The 20446-nt window shown below is 43.4% G+C and overlaps 1 protein-coding gene across 2 annotated transcripts in view; it reads right to left on the bottom strand.

Moving 5' to 3' along the window:
- Positions 1-20433, bottom strand: part of LOC115459262 (MORN repeat-containing protein 4-like) — a 31253-nt gene extending 10820 nt beyond the window's left edge. The window contains exons 1-2 of one of the 2 annotated variants that reach the window (XM_030189114.1): positions 20260-20433; positions 7131-7221 (exon numbers count right to left, since the gene is read on the bottom strand). In XM_030189114.1, coding sequence (XP_030044974.1) covers positions 7131-7197 — 67 coding nt within the window. In that variant the 5' untranslated portion in view covers positions 7198-7221; positions 20260-20433. The remainder of the gene's footprint in view (positions 1-7130; positions 7222-20259) is intronic. The other variant, XM_030189115.1, reaches the window with a different exon arrangement.
- Positions 20434-20446: the final 13 nt, after the last annotated feature.

The following is a 20446-nucleotide window of genomic DNA, read 5'->3' as shown; positions in this document are numbered from 1 at the left end:
TCTTCTGAGACATTTAAGGGCTGTTGACATTAACAAATGGCCTATAAACAGACATGCTGACCAAAAATGCCACAAAGAATGATGCTTTCAAGGACAGGTCACAAACACCCTCTTTAAAATGGGCAGTGGGATACATACCTGACATCAAAATCTCTTTTGGGAAGTACAAACTCCCCCCTCAAATCATAAGTCAGGAACCTTGGAATACACACTTATTCTGATTCCCCAAATCCAAGCAACCCTCAAGAGCAGCTTCTACTATTTGCGACAACTATGCTGCCTCTTCTCCTTATATTGAGAAGGTAAATCTTATCCTAGTTGTGCATGCCATATCAAGACTGGATTACTGCAATGCACTATACAACGACTACATAGGGCCTGCACCACCTCCAATTGATTCAGAATGCTGCAGCAAGTCTCATAGAAGGTTGCAAGTGATGTGACCACATCACACCATTTTTGCAAAACCTTAACTGGCTACCAGTACAATACAGGACCAAATTTAAAACTATGTCTGATCTTCAAGGCCCTTAAAGGAAATGGCCCAAGAGTACTTGAAGAACAGGATGACCCTCTACACACTGCCATTACACATTCTGGATTGCACTGTCTGAAAGGCTCCGCTTAATAGAAGACTATCTCTACTTCAGGAAGCAGGTGAAAGCTTGGCTCTTCAATGGAAGTAGTAACTTGTTAGTTTCACTCACACACACAAGAAGTGACACAGGCTGCACATATTGCATCAGGACATGTTTATCTACTCTTACTCTAGCTGGAATAATATTTAACCATCTCTTTGACCTCATGTGCAAATTTCTTTAAATTAGTCATCTTATTTCTAATTTCTCTTACATTATCTATATGTTCTATCTTTGCTTATACCCTTCACTGTCAATTAAAATGTTCTATTACATATTGTGTTGACATTTTAAGTAGTATACAATGCCATGCTTTGTATTGTTACTTGAATATTTTTACGGCTGTAATTGTCTATTGCTCATGTTTGAGTTATTCTTAATGTACACCACCTTGAGTGAATTCCTTCAAAAAGGCAGTAAATAAATCCTAATAAATAAATAAATAACTATGGAGGTACGTGCAGCCATGGAGCACACAACTGGTAAGCAGCTTCAGCTTATTTTAGATAAATTGGATGGAGCAAAGGTTCACCACACTCACCAAGGATCTTCAGGCCATCAGGACTGTGGAGGATGAGGTGCACAAGCTGGAACATGACAAGCCTCAGGTGGCTGTGAAACTGGACTAGCTTGGATGTAATACCCACAAGCGAGCCTTTTCCAGTAGAAATTAGCTTAGATGACAGGATCGATGATTTAGAAAACAGCGCTAGGAGAAACAACCTCCATTTCGTGGGATTGTCTGAATCCTTGTTGGAGCTTGATTTGTGGGGATTTTTAGAAATTGGCTGGTACAATCCCTTAATCTTCTGCTACTGGCAGATCTTTTGAGGATCAAATGGGCACATGACACAGAATACAGCAAGACCATGGGTGATCATCATTAATCTGTTGAACTATGCTCATAAAACTGAAATTTTGCAGGCTTCAGAGGTGGGAAAGAGTTAATCTATAAAGGTATGCCTGTCCTTTGCTTTCAGGACTACTCTGCAGTGGTCTCCTTAGAAAGGAAAGCCTATACTAAGTTTGTGCAATGGGAGATCTGTTTCACTTTGGCATACTCTGCTAAGCTTCGAATTTCCCATAATGGAACATTTAAAGTTTTTCACTCTGCAACTGAAGCCGCCAAATTTGTGGTCCAGCTGGAGACTCCTCTTCAGGGCTAATGTAGAGAAATTTTTCACAAGATTTCTACTGGAATCTGTTTTTGTAGTCAGGACGATCAGGCAGCTTTGCATGGATTAACATATTGAGACTTGGCTTGGACTCGGACCAGGCTTGTACAATCAAATAATAATAATAATTTATCTTTACTTTGCCTTGGTGTTAGTGCAGACCCTGGTACAGTACAATGGCCAGTAACATGATTCTCTTCCTTGCAACGAATGGGACTGTAGGATTTTTTTTTCCCTCTGCTTTTGATCTTGCCATGGAGTTAGTGTGGACCTGGAACTGATTTACTCCTCAGGATGGTACTGCACAATGGCCATTTTCCCGATTTCTCTTCTTAGCAACGCAAGGGACCTCAGATTTTTTTTTTTTTTTTTTGCTATAGGCATTAGCAGCTTGTCTCCAATTGCTGGATTTTTAAAAATATTCAGTGCAGATAACTTTTGTAGTTTGGTCCCTCTACCTCAAGTGGTTTCTTTTGTTTTTCTGTTACATCAGGGTTTTCTATTGAGCTTGGAGTTAGACCCTTATGCAGGGGAGTTCCTAGTTTTCAGTTCTTATGTTCTGGGGTCTGTTTTGTGGAATTTGGTATATGGGGGATCGGGTCCTTCGGGATAGTGACACCTTATAGGTGGTTGTGACTATAGGGGTGGGGAGGTTAATAGGGTTGCTGACGGTAGTAGAGGGCTTATACCTATGGGGGATTCTTTGATTGGCTGTGGGCAAGGCATCAATGGCTGGTATAGAGGGCTTGTAGGGAAGATTAGTCCCTTTTTCTACATTGCTGGAGGGTTGGTGGCTGGGACACTCCTCTGGTTTTAGTTGTTGGAGATTGATGAGTTATTCTCTTGGCCACCTTCAGTTCTATGTCTCTTAACATCTATACCTGGAATGTGGGGGGCATACAGTCACCTGTCAAGTGCCAGAAAATCCTGGGGATTCTGTACAAGCAGGGGGCATCTGTAGCTTTTTTTTTTTTCTCTTCAGGGAACCCATTTGGATGCCATAGAACATAGGAAGCTCTGTAGATGGTGGGTTGGGGAATATTTTCATGCACCTGTTCGAAAAAAAACTGGTGTGATCATTCTTATTAGAAAAGGAATTCAGGTGGTCACTCATAAGGTTGTTGCGGATCCTGGGGAGAGGTTTGTAATTGTCTTGGTATCTTTATGTAATGTTTATACACCAAACACATATGACAAGCATTTTTACACATCTTTGTTGAAAGCGCTGCATCCATAGCAGTTCCCCATTATTATGGGGGGGCAATTTCAATGAAGTCCATGATAGTACCCTGGATAGATCTCACGGAGTGGGGAAATTATGTCGGAATTCCTTGGTGGGGGGGGAGGGTGGCTTATCAGACTATGTGGGGCACTGGACTTTGTGGAGGATGATTCATCCTACTAACGGATTATACTCACCTGTCATGAGCGCATTCCACCATGCCCAGAATTGATTATATCCCGATTACTAGGGGTCTCTCTATTGATGTGGTCTCAGCCACCCTAGGGCCCATTGAGGCATCTCATGCTTGGGTAGAATTGGTGCCTGGGCTATCGGTGGGTCTGGGGAGGATGCCCCAATGGCAATTTTCTGCCAAGCTATAGAAACAACCACCCCCAGTTTTTGGATTACATAGACAAATGGAAACTTTATGAGGCCAGCAATCAGGTACATGTAAATGACCCAATTCTTTACTGGGAGACGGCAAAAGCCATCTTGAGAAGCGAGAGGCGAAATTGCCTATTCGAGTTTTCGGAAGCCCAGAATAGAGAATTGTTATGTTTAGAGAGAACAGTCACCCAACTGCACAAATTTTATGGGCAACTTCTGACTATGCAGAATAAAACCTTGCTTTTAGAGGTCCAGCAGGCGTTGAATTCGCTACTATACCACTTGACCCAAAAGTCTACTGATTATTACAAAGTTTGCCTATATAATCATGGTAATAGAAATGGCCAGCTCGAGCCAGAGGCCCCAACAAAATTCTAGCTCTCCAAGATAGTACTGGAGCATGTGGATGCTGGCAATAATCATATTTTTAGGTCATTTTTTGCCAATTTGTATTCCACTTCTGCTGACTTATCTTGATAGTGATATTTATCTATCCAGCCTTGATTTACCCCTGATTTCTTCTGTCAACTTGGAGATGCTTAATGCGTACATCCGCTTGGAGGAGATGGAATGGGCCCATATGCAACGCCCTCTGAAGAAGGTGCCAGGGCCCGACGGATTCAGGAGCAAGTTTTATAAGCTATTGAGGGACAGCATTGCCCCTATACTTATGACAGTGTTTAATGCCTTCATTGATATAGGTTCTTGCCAGACACACAGACTGGCCCAGCTCATCACTTTGTTAAAGCCAGGCAGGGATCCAGAGAGACTAGAGTCCTATCAGCCCATATCCCTGTTAAATTTTGAGGCCAAGTTGTTTGCAAAAGTCACGGCCAACAGACAACTTCAAGTGTTGCCCTTTTTGGTGGCAAGTGGGTTTTGTCTGATTGGGTGGTCTCCAAAAATATCAAAAAGATCTTGGTGGCATTTGAGATGGCAAATCATGGGAGGGCCCCTTCATTGCTTGTCAATTTTGACACTGAAAAAGCATTTGACCGGGTGGTGAGGGTTCCTTCATGGAGTGTTGGCAGCATATGTTATCAGGGGTCTGTTCGCACAGGCTATTTGGGTGCTGTATTCTGCCCCTCAGGCTAGGGTGTGGGCCAATGGTAGTTTGTTGACTCCTTTTGAGGTCCAGCAGGCTACAAGGCAAGGTTGTCCCTCTGTCTCCGCTGCTCTTTGTTTTAACCCTTGACCACAGAGATTCAGGCAAGTCTAGAGATTGTGGGCCTAGAGGTGTGTGTGTGTGTGTGTGTGTGTGTAGGGGGGGGGGGAGGGGTAGTTTCAAGACTGCAGCACAAGTTAGTTTATCTGCAGGAACCTCAGAAGTCATTGTCAGCTTTTGTTAAATAGCTGAATACTGTGATTTTGCTTTTCATCTAAATGAAGCATTGGCAGAGACACATGACAGAGTAGTTAGCAGGGCCTTTCCCACTTCAAGGGGCACAGGGTTTTTTTTGTTATCTGGGAGTGGAGTCTGTCCATGGATTCATCTCAACTCTATCAGTTGAAAGTAGACAAAGCATCTACAGGACACATGAAAACAGCTGGCTCAGTGGGCTCACTTGCATCTCTTGGTGGGAAGAATTAAATTATATCTGTGATGAAACAGTGAGTTTTCAGGCTTGTGAACTGTAAATAAATAACTTCATGAAAATGTATTTCTAATTAGCCAGCAGATGGCACTTGTTTTAAAGCTGTTGCAGAAAGACTTTTCTAGTCAACTTATAGAAAGGCAATCTGCAGTATCATTGGCCAGATACTTTCAAAGTTGATGCCCTGGGGCTCTGATTGGCCCTTGACTTCAAATCTAGACAGGAGGGAAGTACTGGATTTTTCATTAATCTTGGTGTAAGGGTACAGAGGAGAAACATCTCTGTCCTGAGATCCTGTTCAAGGTTTGTGAACAGTTATGTTTCTGAACTCCCCAGGTAGTAACAAATGTTAGATAAGGTTAGCTGTTATTGCTTGCTATACTTTTCCATCTGTTTTTTTTTTTTCAAATGTTCACTGTTCAACTTTTTCATGATAATAAACCTATAGTTTATTAGTTCTGATGTCCTGAACTGATTAAGAATCCTGGTTTGTGTTTTGGGGTCTGTGGGTACTTTCTAGGAATGGTGGGACCCTGGAGTGTGGCCCCAGTGTCCTAGAAATCACGAGGGAATAACCTGTGAGTGGGAGACTAGCCCAGAAGCAAGCTGGACCCAGTCGGTGGGAGGAGGGTGTTAGTACAGAGCATGTGCCCAGCTGCAGGCAGGCTTGAGCAGTGCTGGGGACAAGACCCTCCAGGTGGCCGCAGGCTAATCCCAGGTGGGTGCTAGGCATTTAGTGACAATATCGTACGATTATCTTTCCACGTTGGCTCTATGTCTTAGACTCTTCCCTTGCGCTTAGTGCGAAAAGACATCAAGGCTGCACAAAAGTTGGTAAGTGCTTTTTGTTGGTCTGGTACTTCCCACCCCTAATGCACCGTCATATCCGGGACTACAAAAATATATGGAAGCAGAAGAGAAGAATATGTCTGTATGTCTCTCAGAAACAGGTAAGTTATTGGTCCTGGGGTGCCTCTCTGCATGGCGGTTCTGTGGTTCAGATCTTCCCTGGACTAAATCTACTGATACAAAATGGCTCCTTTTGCCTCAGATGACACTGCTGCTCCTGCATGAGATCTTTACTTCAGTTTTGAATTACATGATTTTACACTAAAATTTTTCAAACAGCAATTTAGCACAGCTTGCTACGTTGAGAGCAATTTCTGATCTGGTGGGATTACATGTAGTTTGTGTGTTAGCCGTACCATCATTGAGTACAATGATTATACTGTGGATTTAACATTGCTTCTGATGCAGTAAGTTTTAGCACATAAAAACCAAAAGTAGACTGCCATGTTAAAAAATAGCTATTTATGTACAGGCCCTGTCAGGTAGAGCCCGCAGCTTACTAGTGAATTCACTCACAATATAGCTTGTGACAAAAAGAAGAGTTGGTAGAATAGGCTGACGTGGGAGGGAGGAGGGTGGGCAAGGAGATGGGAGGGAGGGGGGGGATGTGTGTTGTGTTTATGCTGCAGCAGATGAAAACAGAGTTAAGGTAAAGAAATGTGGTTTTTATAGGAGAGTAATAAAACTCAGCACACAGAATGACACCAGTGATTTATATTTATTTTTAAACATTGTTACATAATGTTTAGGTCACTCATTGATACATGTCAAAAATCACAGGCAGAGTTATTGACCATAGTCATGTGTAACTCGGTTGCATGCATATGCCATTGTTAATTCATATAGTAATATGGAGGGGAAGAGGGGGGGAAAGGTGAGGGGAGAAATAAAAGAAAAATTGATGATAGTAGTCTTGCTGTATTAGTACAGGATGGTAATGTTAATTGTTTGAGTTATTATGTTTAACATGGAATGGTGCTGTTTCTGCATTCATCAATAAAAATTATTAAACCTAAAAATAGCTATTTATTACATTAGCCTTCATGTGCACCAGGGGTTCCAAGTCATAGCTACCCACCCAGTGGTCTGTCTGTTCAGCATCCATACAAAATCTCATCCACTGGACTTTGTGCAACTGTGTTTGGTTATTTTAATTAAAGGCAACCATGAGTTTGCTCTAGTGCTAGCAGAACATTTGCTCTCAAACATTTTGGGCCAAAGAAAAGGGACTGAACTTAGCTAGGACCAAACCACTACTCACCTTCCTTCCACTCACCATCATACTCTTCCCCACTGGAGTAGGTGAAGGAGCCTTTGGTTAGGGTCATACTTTCAGGTCAGGCAGAGAACAGCTGTAAGGACACAACCAGAAGATTAGCTTGTATTCCTACATTATCTCATCCAAGAGATTTCAGAACTCTGACATTACTGTGCAAAGCTGCATTACCAGTGGAAGGACAGCATATGCCAGTTTCTGAAGAGTAGAACTGGCCCAGTTATTGAAGTAATGGAAGAGAACCAGCTCTATATGAATGTGTAATACAGGCGGCAATTGCTCTTGAAGTAATCGAAAAACGGAGACTCTGTTGAGCAGCCAACCGCTGTGCTACCAACAAGATAAGTGTTAGCCTTTTCATAAAGATATACATTTTTACTGGTGCAGCATCCTGGTAAGGAAATTTTTGCTTGGTGTTATTGTTTGAGATTGAAAACAGGATTTGTTTATGGACACCTTGCACCACTGAACTGCACATATCTGATTTGAAAGCGCTTAGAGTGCCCTATAATGTAAGGAGAGCACTATGAATACCCCATTTTATTTCTAGCATTTTGAAATCAGTGGCTCTGACTCAGGCGAGTCCTTACCGAAGATCCTCCATATTTTATACTATTACTGTTGCCACCCGTATTCTCGTTACACATTCATATAGGGTGGGTTCTCTTATTCCATTATTGTGACTATCTACTACTACTACTTAACATTTCTAGAGTGCTACTAGGGTTACGCAGCGCTGTACAAATTAACAAAGAAGGACGGTCCCTGCTCAAAGGAGCTTACAATCTAAAGGATGAAATGTCAAGTTGGGGTAGTCTAGATTTCCTAGGTAGAGGTGTAGTGGTTAGGTGCCGAAGGCGACATTGAAGAGGTGGGCTTTGAGCAATGATTTGAAGATGGGTAGGGAGGGGGCCTGGCGTATGGGCTCAGGGAGTTTGTTCCAAGCATGGGATGAGGCAAGGCAGAAAGGGCGGAGCCTGGAGTTGGCGGTGGTGGAGAAGGGTAATGAAAGGAGGGATTTGTCTTGAGAGCGGAGGTTACGGGTAGGGACGTAAGGGAAGATGTTTTGGGGTATTTCATTATTCCCTGTTATTGAAGTGTCATTGCAAAGCCATTATTTCACTTAAATGCTTAGTACTATTAGAATTTTAACAACCTCAGTGGTGACTTCACATGAGCTACCAGCTCATGACTCACATGCCTCATCAGTTATAGAAAATCTCTATGCAGGCTCTATTTTATATTAATAGCTAAATACTTTATGCTTCTCATTATTTATATTAAAATATTTAACTACTTAGCTTTTATAGCATGTCTACAGATCTGCTACCTACACAGACCACGTTTTGTAGGTTATTAAACCCCAGCTGCATCAGGGTATGGACCTGTATGCCATATGCCAGCCTTTAAGGTACATACATTGTAGATTCTAAGCTCTTTTGAGCAGGGACTGTCTCTTTGTATCAGGTGTTCAGCGCTGCGTGCGTCTGGTAGCGCTATACAAATGCTAATAATAATAAGCAAATCCGTGAATACCAAACGCGTGGATAGTGAGAATGCACTGTACAGCTCGTTGCTAGGGTGTGTATCACTAAATGCAGGTCCACCTGCCTTGGGCTAGACAAGGCTAGAACCCTGATTAACTCTGCACCATACGAGTACGTGCCAAAGCAGGGACCAGCTTTAAAGAAATTAGGATATCAGAAATTACATATAGAATCGTCACCTTCAAGCTTCTTTCACTAACCACCACCAATTATTTAAAATCACTTGGCTAGCACTGCTGCTATTTCAACATTAATTTCCATGACTTTGGGGAAGTGAGGTCAGACTTCTGAAACACATACCTTGGACAGTGTTTTATTCCAACAGCCTAAAAGTTAGGAATGAGATGCCCATTGAGATATCAGAGTAGTAGTAGTAGTAATATCAGAGGCTACTCTTGGTACTGCGAGTTGGCTGCATTGGTCAAGGCATTCAATTATGAGCACACAACAGCACCCTACTGATAACTAGGGCTGCACCAAATATTCGTATTAGATTCAATTCGGCCCCAAATAGTGCCCTGAATACATTATTCTTATTCAGCCAAATAGTGCTTTAAATTCAAGTATGAATAATCCGGGGCTTTACTGTGCTAAGTCCAACTGAAATAAAACACCTGATCTCCGATTTCACATTGCTTCTTTTATTATTTGTTATGTTAAAGGTCAATGCCCATTATTCATATTCGGTGTGTGCATTTGGCCAAATATTTTTCATTATTCCTATTCAGTACAGCTCTAGTTCTAACTTGCATTCCTAAGCAGAAGTTTTTTTTTTTTTTTTTTACATTTGTACCCCGCGCTTTCCCACTCATGGCAGGCTCAATGCGGCTTACATGGGGCAATGGAGGGTTAAGTGACTTGCCCAGAGTCACAAGAAGCTGCCTGTGCCTGGCCCTTGCAGATCATCAATGTGGCCGCGCAGGCTTCTGCGAGTCTGACGTCCTGCACGTACAGACTCACAGAAACAGAAGCCTGCGCAGCCTTCTACATGGAATGTTGCTAGTGGAATAGCAACATTCCATGTAGAATCTCCAATAGTAGCAACATTCCATGTAGAATCTCCAATAGTAGCAACATTCCATGTTGTTGTTACATTTGTACCCCGCGCTTTCCCACTCATGGCAGGCTCAATGCGGCTTACATGGGGCAATGGAGGGTTAAGTGAGTTGCCCAGAGTCACAAGGAGCTGCCTGTGCCGGGAATCGAACTCAGTTCCTCAGGACCAAAGTCCACCACCCTAACCACTAGGCCACTCCTCCACTTAATACAAAAGAACATACCAATAGCCATACTGGGTCAGACCAATGGTCCATCTAGGCCAGTATCCTGTTTTCAACAGTGGCCAATCCAGTCACAAGTACCTGGCAGAAACTATCCACTCCCTCCTCCTCCCACGCTGCCCCTTGCTTGTTACATAAAGGCAACAAAGGTGCAGTCTAGGAATTCCCACTACCTCCTGTTCAAAGAAAGTACAGTAGTGGGGGGTCCCTTAACCAGCACACTTTTTATGGCCAGTAGGAACACAGGGGTGGGGAATTCTCCTGTTTGTAACTTTTGTAAGCATGTGACAAAGTTTTATGCATTTTAAAATATATGAGGTAGGGAAGGAAGGGGGCTGGTGGCCATGGGGAACATTTTTAAAGAGGGAGGGAAGGAAGGGGATCTAGCAGCCTATAGAGGTATTTTTAAACATTTAAGATGGAGATGGAGGGGGCAGGGGTCTGGTGACTCCATAGTAGCTCAAGGCAAGTTACATTTAGACACACTAAATGCTGCTAAGGCTCTAGTGTAGTGGTTCTCAACCTTTTTTTCAGTTGGGACCAGGGCTACCAAATGATGCTTGCATATGTGACCCTCATAAGCTTTCAGTCTAACACAGGATATAGTAGTTCTTATGAGTTAATGTAAACATGATCTGCATCCACAAAAATCCATCCCCACCCCTCTCACAAAGTGCAGAACAGATGTAGGACACTTATCCATGGAAGGCATCATATAACGAGTAAGAAATGCCCGTTTCGGGAAAAAATGAAACGGGCGCAAGTGAGGTACTCCCCCCCCCCCCCCCCACCATCCTCCCTCCCGAGTTCCAGACCCCCCTCCATCTGTTCCTTCCGAGTAGAGACTTGCACGGGAACGGGGTTTACGGGAATCCCGCGGAACCCGCAGGATTCCCGCGGGGACGGAAGCAGTTCTGCGGGGATCCCGTGGGGACGGAAGCAGTTCCTGGGGAGTTCCCATGGAAGTGTATGCCGCACTTGCGCCAGCCTCTCACCTACCGAGTACCTAGTTCTTTGAGTGCATTCTCCTCCACCTCCTCCTCCTCCTTGCTTTAACAGCACAGATATGGAAAGTCTCCATTAAGGAGGTGGTAGAGATACAAATGGTGACGAAATTCAAAAAGGCATGGGATGAACACAGAGGATCTCTATTTAGAAAATGGAAGTTATAACAAACCTAAACTTAAATGGCTGCATGTGTGTGGATGTGTCGCGTGACACTTAGATCATGACTCCAGCTGTGATGAACTAGGGCCAATACCGGGAGATCTGTACGATCTGTGTCTTATATATGGCAATTTGGTTTAGGATGGGCTGGAAAGGGTTTAGACAGCAACTTTAGTGGCTGGAACATGAGGACAGTTCTGGACAGACTTTTACAGTCTGTGTCCTGCAAATGAGAAGATGAATAGGCTGGAGTGGGCTTTGAGGGCAACTCCAGCAGTTGGGACATAAGGATAGGGCCAGGCGGACTTCTATGGTCTATGTCCCAGAAACGCCACAGAAAGACCATAATCAAGTATATAATATCATATTCATTGTTGATTTAATCATGAATTGATAATGATTGTGACTATTGGGCAGACTGGATGGACTGATCTGGTTTTTATCTGCTGTCCTCTCTGCTTCCGGACTGATGCGCAGACCTCAGCTCTGACATAAGCGTGAGCATCAGATGTCACCTGACCTACTTGCGCATGCATGTGGTGATCTCTTAGCACACAGTGCCAGTGAATCAGAGAAGTCTTATATGTGTGCACCAGAGTGTTCCAGCTTCCGTTCCTTCCTTGCCTGCAGGTTTGCGGCTCAAACCCAGAGACAGAGAGCTGACAGGAATTTTTTTAATGTACCTTTGAATTCTTATGGGTGAGGACAGGTTAAATTCTTGCGGGGACGGGTAAGATTCCCCGTGGGGACGGGCGGGGACAGGTTAGATTCCCCACGGGGACGAATGGGGACGGGTTGGATTCCAGTGGGGATGGGTGGGGACCGGTTGGATTTCTGTTCCCGTGCAACTCTCTACTTCCGAGTTCCACACCCCCCCTCTTCCTCCCTCCCTCCCTCACATTGCGAGTTTGCAATGAATGTTCGCAGCGCTCTCCCCACTGCTGTAAGTGAATGTCAGACTCGCACGTTGTGCCTTCGCCGCCCCGCCCTCGACGTCATCGCGTTTTGACGCGAGGGCGGAGCTACAGTGACTGCAGGCCAAACCGGATATCTCGGGCGCCTCATCCGGCTTGAGGCTTCATTGGAACGTTGGAGGTGCCTTTTATATATATATAGAATATTCAGAGTCTAGTGTCATCTGAGCAATAGCAAATAAAATCTCTCCACTAACAAGCACATTGTGAAATACAAAACCCGAAAAAAAAAAAATCCTAACATACATGTACCAACATGTCATACAACTGTAGCACTAATTTCTATGATTCAAACAACCCCCCCCCCCCCCCCCCCAAATAGAATAGGCAGCATTACCAACATTATACTGGGCCCTTGAACATCAATACAACTTTTACAACAAGTGGGACAACTAGAAGTCTCTATACACAAGATAGATTTATTTATTTGGATTAACCAGTTTTATGAAGAAATTCACCCAAGGCGGTGTACAGCAGGTACAGTTTTAACATAAAACTTGCAATTTTCTTAACAGCATAATAGTAAAATAAGCAAGTATAAACATAAATAAAGTATAGGAGGTAAACATGAAAACAGTAAATTAAAACCTAATAGAACTACTTTGAAACAATATAAAAAAAATATACACATTTAACAGCACTGGAATTCAAATACAAGAGATATAATACAATGTTAGCATAATACTAATGATACACCTAATAAGAACGCATTAGAACATTCAACAGATACAATGCTAATGATTTTCTACAATACAGCTTACCATATAACCGAGGGACCACATGCAGATATATGATGGGAACAAGAAGCGTGGCACAGAGTCAGCTGGGATAATTTAATGATTAGCTAAACTCAAGGCACATTCTTTGTATAGTTACACAAGAGATAAGGAACTGATCTAAGTTACAGTGTGTGTAGCAAGCTAGTCCAGGTGCAGAATGAGTGTGTAGTCACACTATGAATTAAAGGCTTGAGAGAAGAGACAGGCTTTCCACCTGCTTCCTGAAGTAGAGGTAGTCTCAAGGGAGTAAATTCCAGAGTGTGGGGGCTACTCCTACCCTAACACCACTGGCCTGCCTAAATTTAGGCATAATCATTTATGGCAGCTGTAAATGGGAAGTCCTAAGTGTACCATGCAAACTGCATAACTTATAGCATTCTATAAGCTGCGTGCATAATCTAGAGACACAACCTCCCCATGCTCAACCCATGTGAACCCCATGCCCACAGAATACCATACTTCAATCACGCGCAAAACAGACAAACCTTCACTAAATACCAAACAAGGGATTACAAATTAGAAATGGATAACAAAAAAAACCTCATCCACTATAAAATATCAGTAAGGTAAACAAAAGTAGACTTAAAAAACAGTTATCGCATGAGGAATTAAAAGGGAATTAAAAGAGAAAAACAAGCATCATAATACAGCAGTGTGATATCACAAAAAAAAACAAACCACAAGAAAACTAAGATCTATATCTTGATTTAGCCTATATGGAGATACTGTATTAAAATCATGGTTAAACCTTTGCTCTGTTTGAAAAAGCAGTATCTAGATCCCTTCCCCTCCAGGAGGGCCGTGGCATGCTAAGTACAAAAAACTGAAGTTCTCAAACTTAGTGTTTCTGCAAGAAATGTTGTACTAATAGCTTTTCAACTGCAGATCTTTCTAATGCACTTTTAAGTTCAAGAATGTGTTATTAAAAAAAAAAGTGTATAGTTTTGCCTATACATACACATACATATAGCAGTATACACCACCACAACACTCTTGCAGTTATTGAACTTCAAAAGATGTTTCATTCCTGTAGCTGGATGGGTGAACACCAATATCGATAGTGACTCCACAAATTGAACAGTTACCACATTTGTGAAGCGCTGCGTACAACCGGTAGCGCTATAGAAATAATTTGTAGTAGTAGTAATTTGTGGTGTCCCACCAGTCTCTGAGTGAGCTGCTGGGAAGGTGCAGCGAAAACATGTCTTCAAGGCTTTTTCCCTTTCATGTGTGCAATCATGATCTCCTTATTGCTAAAATGGTCAATCCCTTGGACAATATGACTATACCAATTTTGGTGAAGAATTTTTATGATACCCCAGACAAGTGTGTCAATGGTAAGACAACTTTCTCATTAGATTCAATTTTGGTTTTAACAAATCATAAGAACTAACACACTACTAACTGTATCTGATATCCTGTTATGACAATGTCAACAAATCTATGTAAGCCACATTGAGCCTGCAAATAGGTGGGGGAATGTGGGATAGAAATGCAATAAATAAATAAACAAACAAAACAAAAACAAACATAAGAGTAGCCATACTACATCAGACCAATGGTCCATCTGATCCAGTATCCTGTTTTCCAACCAGTGGCCAAGCCAGGTCACAAGTACCTGGCAGAAACCCAAATCGTGGCAACACTCCATTCTACAAATCCCAGGGCAAGCAGTTGCTTCCCCATGTCTGTCTCAATAGCAGACTGTGCACTTTTCCTCCAGGAAACTGTCCAAACCTTTTTAAACCCAGCTACGCTAACCGCTGTTACCACATCCTCTGGCAAAGAGTTCCACAGCTTAACTATTCATTGATTGAAAAAATATTAGCCCCGTTACTGAAGTAATGCCAGCTCTATATGAATGTGTAATACAGGTGGCAACTGCTCCTGAAGTAATCATGTAACTTCGACTGTCTCGTAGTCTTTGCACTTCTGGAACAAGTAAAAAAAAAACACACAAAAAAAAAACCTGGATTTACTTCTACTCGTTCTACACCACTCAGGATTTTGTAGACCTCAACCATATCTCCCCTCATCTGTCTCTTTTCTAAGCTGAAGAGCCCTAACCTCTAGTCTTTCCTTATACGACAGGAGTTACAGCCCCTTTATCATTTTAGTCGCTCTTTATTGAACCTTTTCTAATTCCACTATATCTTTTTGGAGATACAGTGACCAGAACTGAACACAATACTCAAGGTGCTGATGCACCATGGAGCGATACAAAGGAATTATAGTATTTTCAGTCTTATTCACCATCCCTTTCCTAATAATTTCTAGCATCCTGCTTGCATTTTTGGCCGCTGCCACCGCACACTGAGCGATAGATTTCAGTGTAATATCTACAACGACACCCAGATCTTTTTCTTGAGTGTTGACCCCCAAGGTAGAACCTAGCATCAGGTAACTGTGAATCAGATTATTCTTTCCAATGTGCATCACCTTGCATTTGTCCACATTAAATTTCATCTGCCATTTGGATGCCTAGACTTCCAATTTCCTTAGGTCTTCCTGCAATATTTCACAGTCCGCACGTGTTTTAACAACCTTGAATAGTTTTGTATCATCTGCAAATATGATCACCTCACTCATCATGCCAATTTCCATATCATTTATAAATATGTTAAATATGTTAAATAGTACTGGAACTCCACTGTTCACTCTCCTCCGTTGAGAGAAATGATCATTTAACCCCCCCTATCCTCTGTTTTCTGTCCAATAACCAATTCCTAATCCACACCAGAACCTTGCCTCCTATCCCATAACTCTTTAATTTTCTCAGGAGTTTCTCATGAGGAACTTTATCAAAAGCTTTCTGAACATCTAGAAACATCAGATCAACCGGCTCGCCTTTATCCACATGTTTATTCACGCCTTCAAAGAAATGAAGCAAATCGGTAAGGGAAGACTTCCCTCGGCTGAACCCATGCTGACTTTGTACCATTAAACCATGTTTGTCTACGTGTTATATAATTTTATTCCTTATAATAGTTTCCACTACTTTGCCCGGCACCAACATCAAGCTTACCGGTCTATAATTTCCCGATCACCCATAGAACCCTTTTTTAAAAAATTAGCATCACATTGGCCACCCTCCAATCTTCAGGTACTACAGACAATTTTAATGACAGGTTGCATATTACTACCAGCAGATCAGTATTTTCATGATTGGGAGTTCTTTGAGTACCCTTGGATGTATGCCATCCAGTCCAAGTGATTTACTACTCTTTGTCAATTTGGCTCAGTACATCTTCAGGTTCACTGAGATTTCTTTCAATTCCTCCGTATCAACACCCTTGAAAACCATTTCCCGTACAGGCAGATCTCTTACATCATCTCCCATAAAGACAGAAGCAAAGAATTGATTTAGTTTCTCTGCTATGGCCTTGTCCTCCCTTTTGTTCCTTCGTGATCTAACGGTCCCACGGATTCCCTCACATGTTTTCTGCTTCTGATTACCTGAAAAAGTTGTTGCTGTGAGTTTTAGCCTCTGTGGCAAGTTTCTCTTCATATTGTCTTTTAGCCTTCTTTATTAATGCTTTGCATCTGACTTGCCAGTGCATATGTTGCTTCTTATTTTCTTTATTTGGGTCCTTTCTTTGAAGGACAATCTTTTGGCTGTAATAGCCTCTTTTACTTCACCTTTTAACTTCACTCTTTCACACAATGGCTGTCGTTTTCTCTTCTTTCCACCTTTGCAAATACGTGGAATGCATCTGGACTGGTCTTCCAAGATGGTATTTTTGAATAACTTCCATGCCTGATTTAGTGTCCTAACCTTAGCAGTTGATCTTTTTAGTAGTTTCTTTTTAACCATTTTCCTCATTATAGCCACCCTTTTGAAAATTAAATGCAGCCACAGTAGATTTCCTTTGCGGGTTCATCCCAGATAGTAGCTCAAACTTGATCATCTTATGATCACTGTTTTCTAGGTGACTCAACACCGCCACCTCTTGCACTATGCCCTGCACGCCACCAAGCACCAGATCCAAAATGGCTCCCCCTCTTATCAGTTCCTGGACCAATTGCTCCAAGAAGCAGTTTTATTATATCTAGAAATTTCATCTCCCTGGCACTCCCTGATGTAACATTATCCAGTCAATACTGGGGTAATTGAAATCACCCATTATAGCATTGCCCAATTTGCCAGCTTTCCTAATCTCTAAATATTTCTTAATCCATCTGTTCATTCTGTCCTGGTGGACAGTAGTACAGCCCCAGAAGAATACTCCTTCCCTTCACACTTGGAATTTCTATTCATAATGATGCTATACTGCTGGTTCATGTGGAATGTTTATTTTATTATATAGTGCAACCTCCCCCCCCCTCCAATTTGATCCTATCATTGCGATACAATTTGTACCCCGTTAACAGTGTCCCACTGATTGTCTTCTTTCCACCAAGTCTCTGAGAAGCCTATTATATCTACCTCATCATTTAGTGCTATATTCTCTAACTCTCCCATCTTATTTCTTAGGCTTCTAGCATTTGTATACAAGAACTTAAATTGTGTTTTTTTTCCCTTGGATCCACCAGCTGCTTAGAAGTTGAAGGGAATAAGTTACATCCTTTATCCTGCTCTCTCATTAAGCACACCTGGCTTACTTTCAGCATTGTTGAAACCTCTCTAATGAGATTCCCTAAACGTCCTGTTTCAACAGTATCCTGGATACTCCATACCAAACTATGCACTCCTGGGCGACTGTTGGCTTTGCTGCTGCGGCCCCCCCCCCCCCCATTCTAGTTTAAAAGCTGCTATATCTCCTTTTTAAAAGTTAGCGCTAGCAGCCTGGTTCCAACCCAGTTAAGGTGGAGCCCATCCTTTCACAACAAGTTTCCCCCTTTCCCAGAATGTTGCCTAGCTCCTAACAAGTCTAAATCCCTCATCCCTGAACCATCGCCTCAATCACGCATTGAGACGTCAGAGCTCTGCTTGCCTTTTGGGTCCTGCACATGGAATGGGGAACATCTCTGGAAACGCTACCTTCGAGGATCTGGACTTCAGCTTTCTACCTAAGAGCCTAAATTTGGCTTCCAGAACCTCCCTACCACATTTTCTTATGTCATTGGTACCTACATATACCGAGACAGAAGTTCTCAGAGACATATCCTTGGAACGAGAGGATAGTGCATCCCCTGGTGGTCAGGTCCTGGCTACAGGAGTACTTCCTACTTCACCAGGGTGATGCTCTCCTTCTAGGAAACCTCCCTCCTCCAAGGCAGCACCAGGGCTGCTGACTGGCGGTGGGGTGGAACTTCTCTACAATGTCCCTGTAGGTCTCATCTATGTACCTCTCCATCTCCCTCAAGTCTGCTATTCTAGCCTGAAAAGAACTGACCCATTCTTCGAGAGCTAGGAGCTCTTTGCATCGGACATAGACATATAACTGCTCACAAACTGGAAGATAATCATACATGTGACACCCAGTGCAAAAGACTGGATAAGCACCCCTCTCATTGCTGGACTGCTGTAGTATTTAGTCTTTGGAATTCACTGCCAGAGAATGTGGTAAAAGCAATTAGCAGAGCTTAAAGAAAGCTTGGATAATTTCCTAAAAGTCAATAAGCTATTAAGATAGACTTGTGACAATCCACTGCTTACATCTAGTATAAGCAGCATAAAATCTGTTTTATTCTTTTGGAATCTTGCAAGGAACTTGTGACCAGGATTAACCACTGTTGGAAACAGGCTACACACGCCCCACTAACTTTCAGGCCCCTCTCCCAAGAGTCTGATAAACTTAATCATGATCATCACACAAACATCCAATAAAAATGCAGGTCAAAGTATTTGCTGATGGGTCTTTGAGTTTATTTGGCTGTCAGGATCTATTGTTTTGACTGCAGCTGCTCTTTGCTGCTCTTCCTCCCCCCCAACCCACACAACTACCTAGTTTTGCCTAAGGGTTGTGCCAGCCCTGCTGCCCTGGTCATCAATATTTAGCACCAGTCCTGGTAACCTGATGCCACCAGTAAGGAAAGCTGGACTCAGCCTAACACTGCACCTACTACAGTTTAAGGTTGTACTGATTTATTAAACGTTTCTGCAAAAAGTGAAAAACAAACACGTAAAACCAAAATGTAGTTTTGGAGGATTGGGTTTAGGATGTCTACAAAGCAGAGGTTGGATGATGAATAAGAACAGAAAGGCGCAGTGCCCCCTTGGGTGCACGGAGCCGAAGATAACATGGCGCCGTGCACCGAGGGGGCATGCGCGAGCAGGCCAGCGGGGTGCCCAGGGCAGGTACGAGGTGTTCGCCTGCCCGACGCAAAGAGGCACCCCGCTGGGAGAAGGGAGGAGAAAAACGGGGTATAAAAGCCCCAGGGAGGAGCCCGGATGCCCTCTTTCCTGCCCGGGCTCCAGGTGCTATGTTTAATTGCATTGTTCTATACTGTCGCAGCTTTGGCGGGGTACCAAAGCCTGATGGTTGAAGCTAAGCAGCTGGGGCACCTGCGAGTACGGTGGAGCCCCCTTGCTAGACGGCGGGGAGCGCAGGTTTACGATTGGTCAGTCCTGCTAGGACGGCGGACTGCGGTTGAACATTGAGCCAAAGGCTGGAGGAGGCTTGGGTATGCCCATATGTAAGATGTTTGTATATAAATAAAGCTGCGGCCAAGTTATACCAGATTAAATACATTGTGTCTTATGATGATTAATGATGTTACTGCAAATCTGCAAACCGAGGTCTCTCGGCTGCCTATGTTATAAGCTAAGGAACGAAGGCTCATCTGTTCTTTCCTGTAGAGACCAAAGCTAAGTTAAAAGAATAACATGCCATTTGGAACGCAAGCCATTCATTCCTGTTCTGCAGAAACGAATAGATGTCACAGAAGTCTAGACAGCATGCCCCCAGGGCCTAATTTGCTAATGGTGAGGGTTGAGTTGTCTCCACTGCACAGTGCGTAGGCCACTTCCCTGTCTTTGGAGACAGATAATCTCCAGATCAATCACCCAGGGCCAGTGAGACCCGGTCCGGCCTAGCCCTACCCCATCCCCTTACCCTGAGGAGCACAGTATAGCCATGAAAACTGGGCTGTTTTATTCGAGCCCTGAGAACAATGACCTCATTTCACGCCTGGCCACCACCCTCTGGGCTCTTCTTTATACAATCATCCACAGTGACGGGAGTGGGCGGCCTGGACCATTGCTGGCAGTCGTGGGGTGGGGCAGAGGTGCAGTTCCCGCGGGAAGGAGATTCGGCGCGTGCCAGCCACTCACCCCCCTCCACCCCTTCCGTCACGGTCCAGCAGGCAAGGACCTGGTGCGCGCTCAGGAGCCATCCTCTGGCCACAATTTTTGTAAGGTCTATTAGGGCAGGAGAGGGGATCCCTGAAATGCCACCTTCCTTCCCTCCTTCGGGGCTGCTTACCTAGCTGTTTTGTGCAGCAGCAGCCCCCATCCGTACTCCCAGACCGGCTTCGCTTAGCTAAGTAGTGGTGGTACTAGCAGCAGCATACCCAACCAGCTCCAGCACGGGTTGTTGCACTTGCAGTCGCCGGCACGCACGCAACTAAAAAGAAAACATGTTGTTACGCAGAGCCCACCCCCACTACAAA

This window comes from Microcaecilia unicolor, unplaced genomic scaffold (assembly GCF_901765095.1).
Source record: "Microcaecilia unicolor unplaced genomic scaffold, aMicUni1.1, whole genome shotgun sequence".
Taxonomy (NCBI): Eukaryota; Metazoa; Chordata; class Amphibia; order Gymnophiona; family Siphonopidae; genus Microcaecilia; species Microcaecilia unicolor.
The sequence above is the reverse complement of the archived record's forward strand: the minus strand, read 5'-3'. Positions and strand labels throughout refer to the sequence as shown.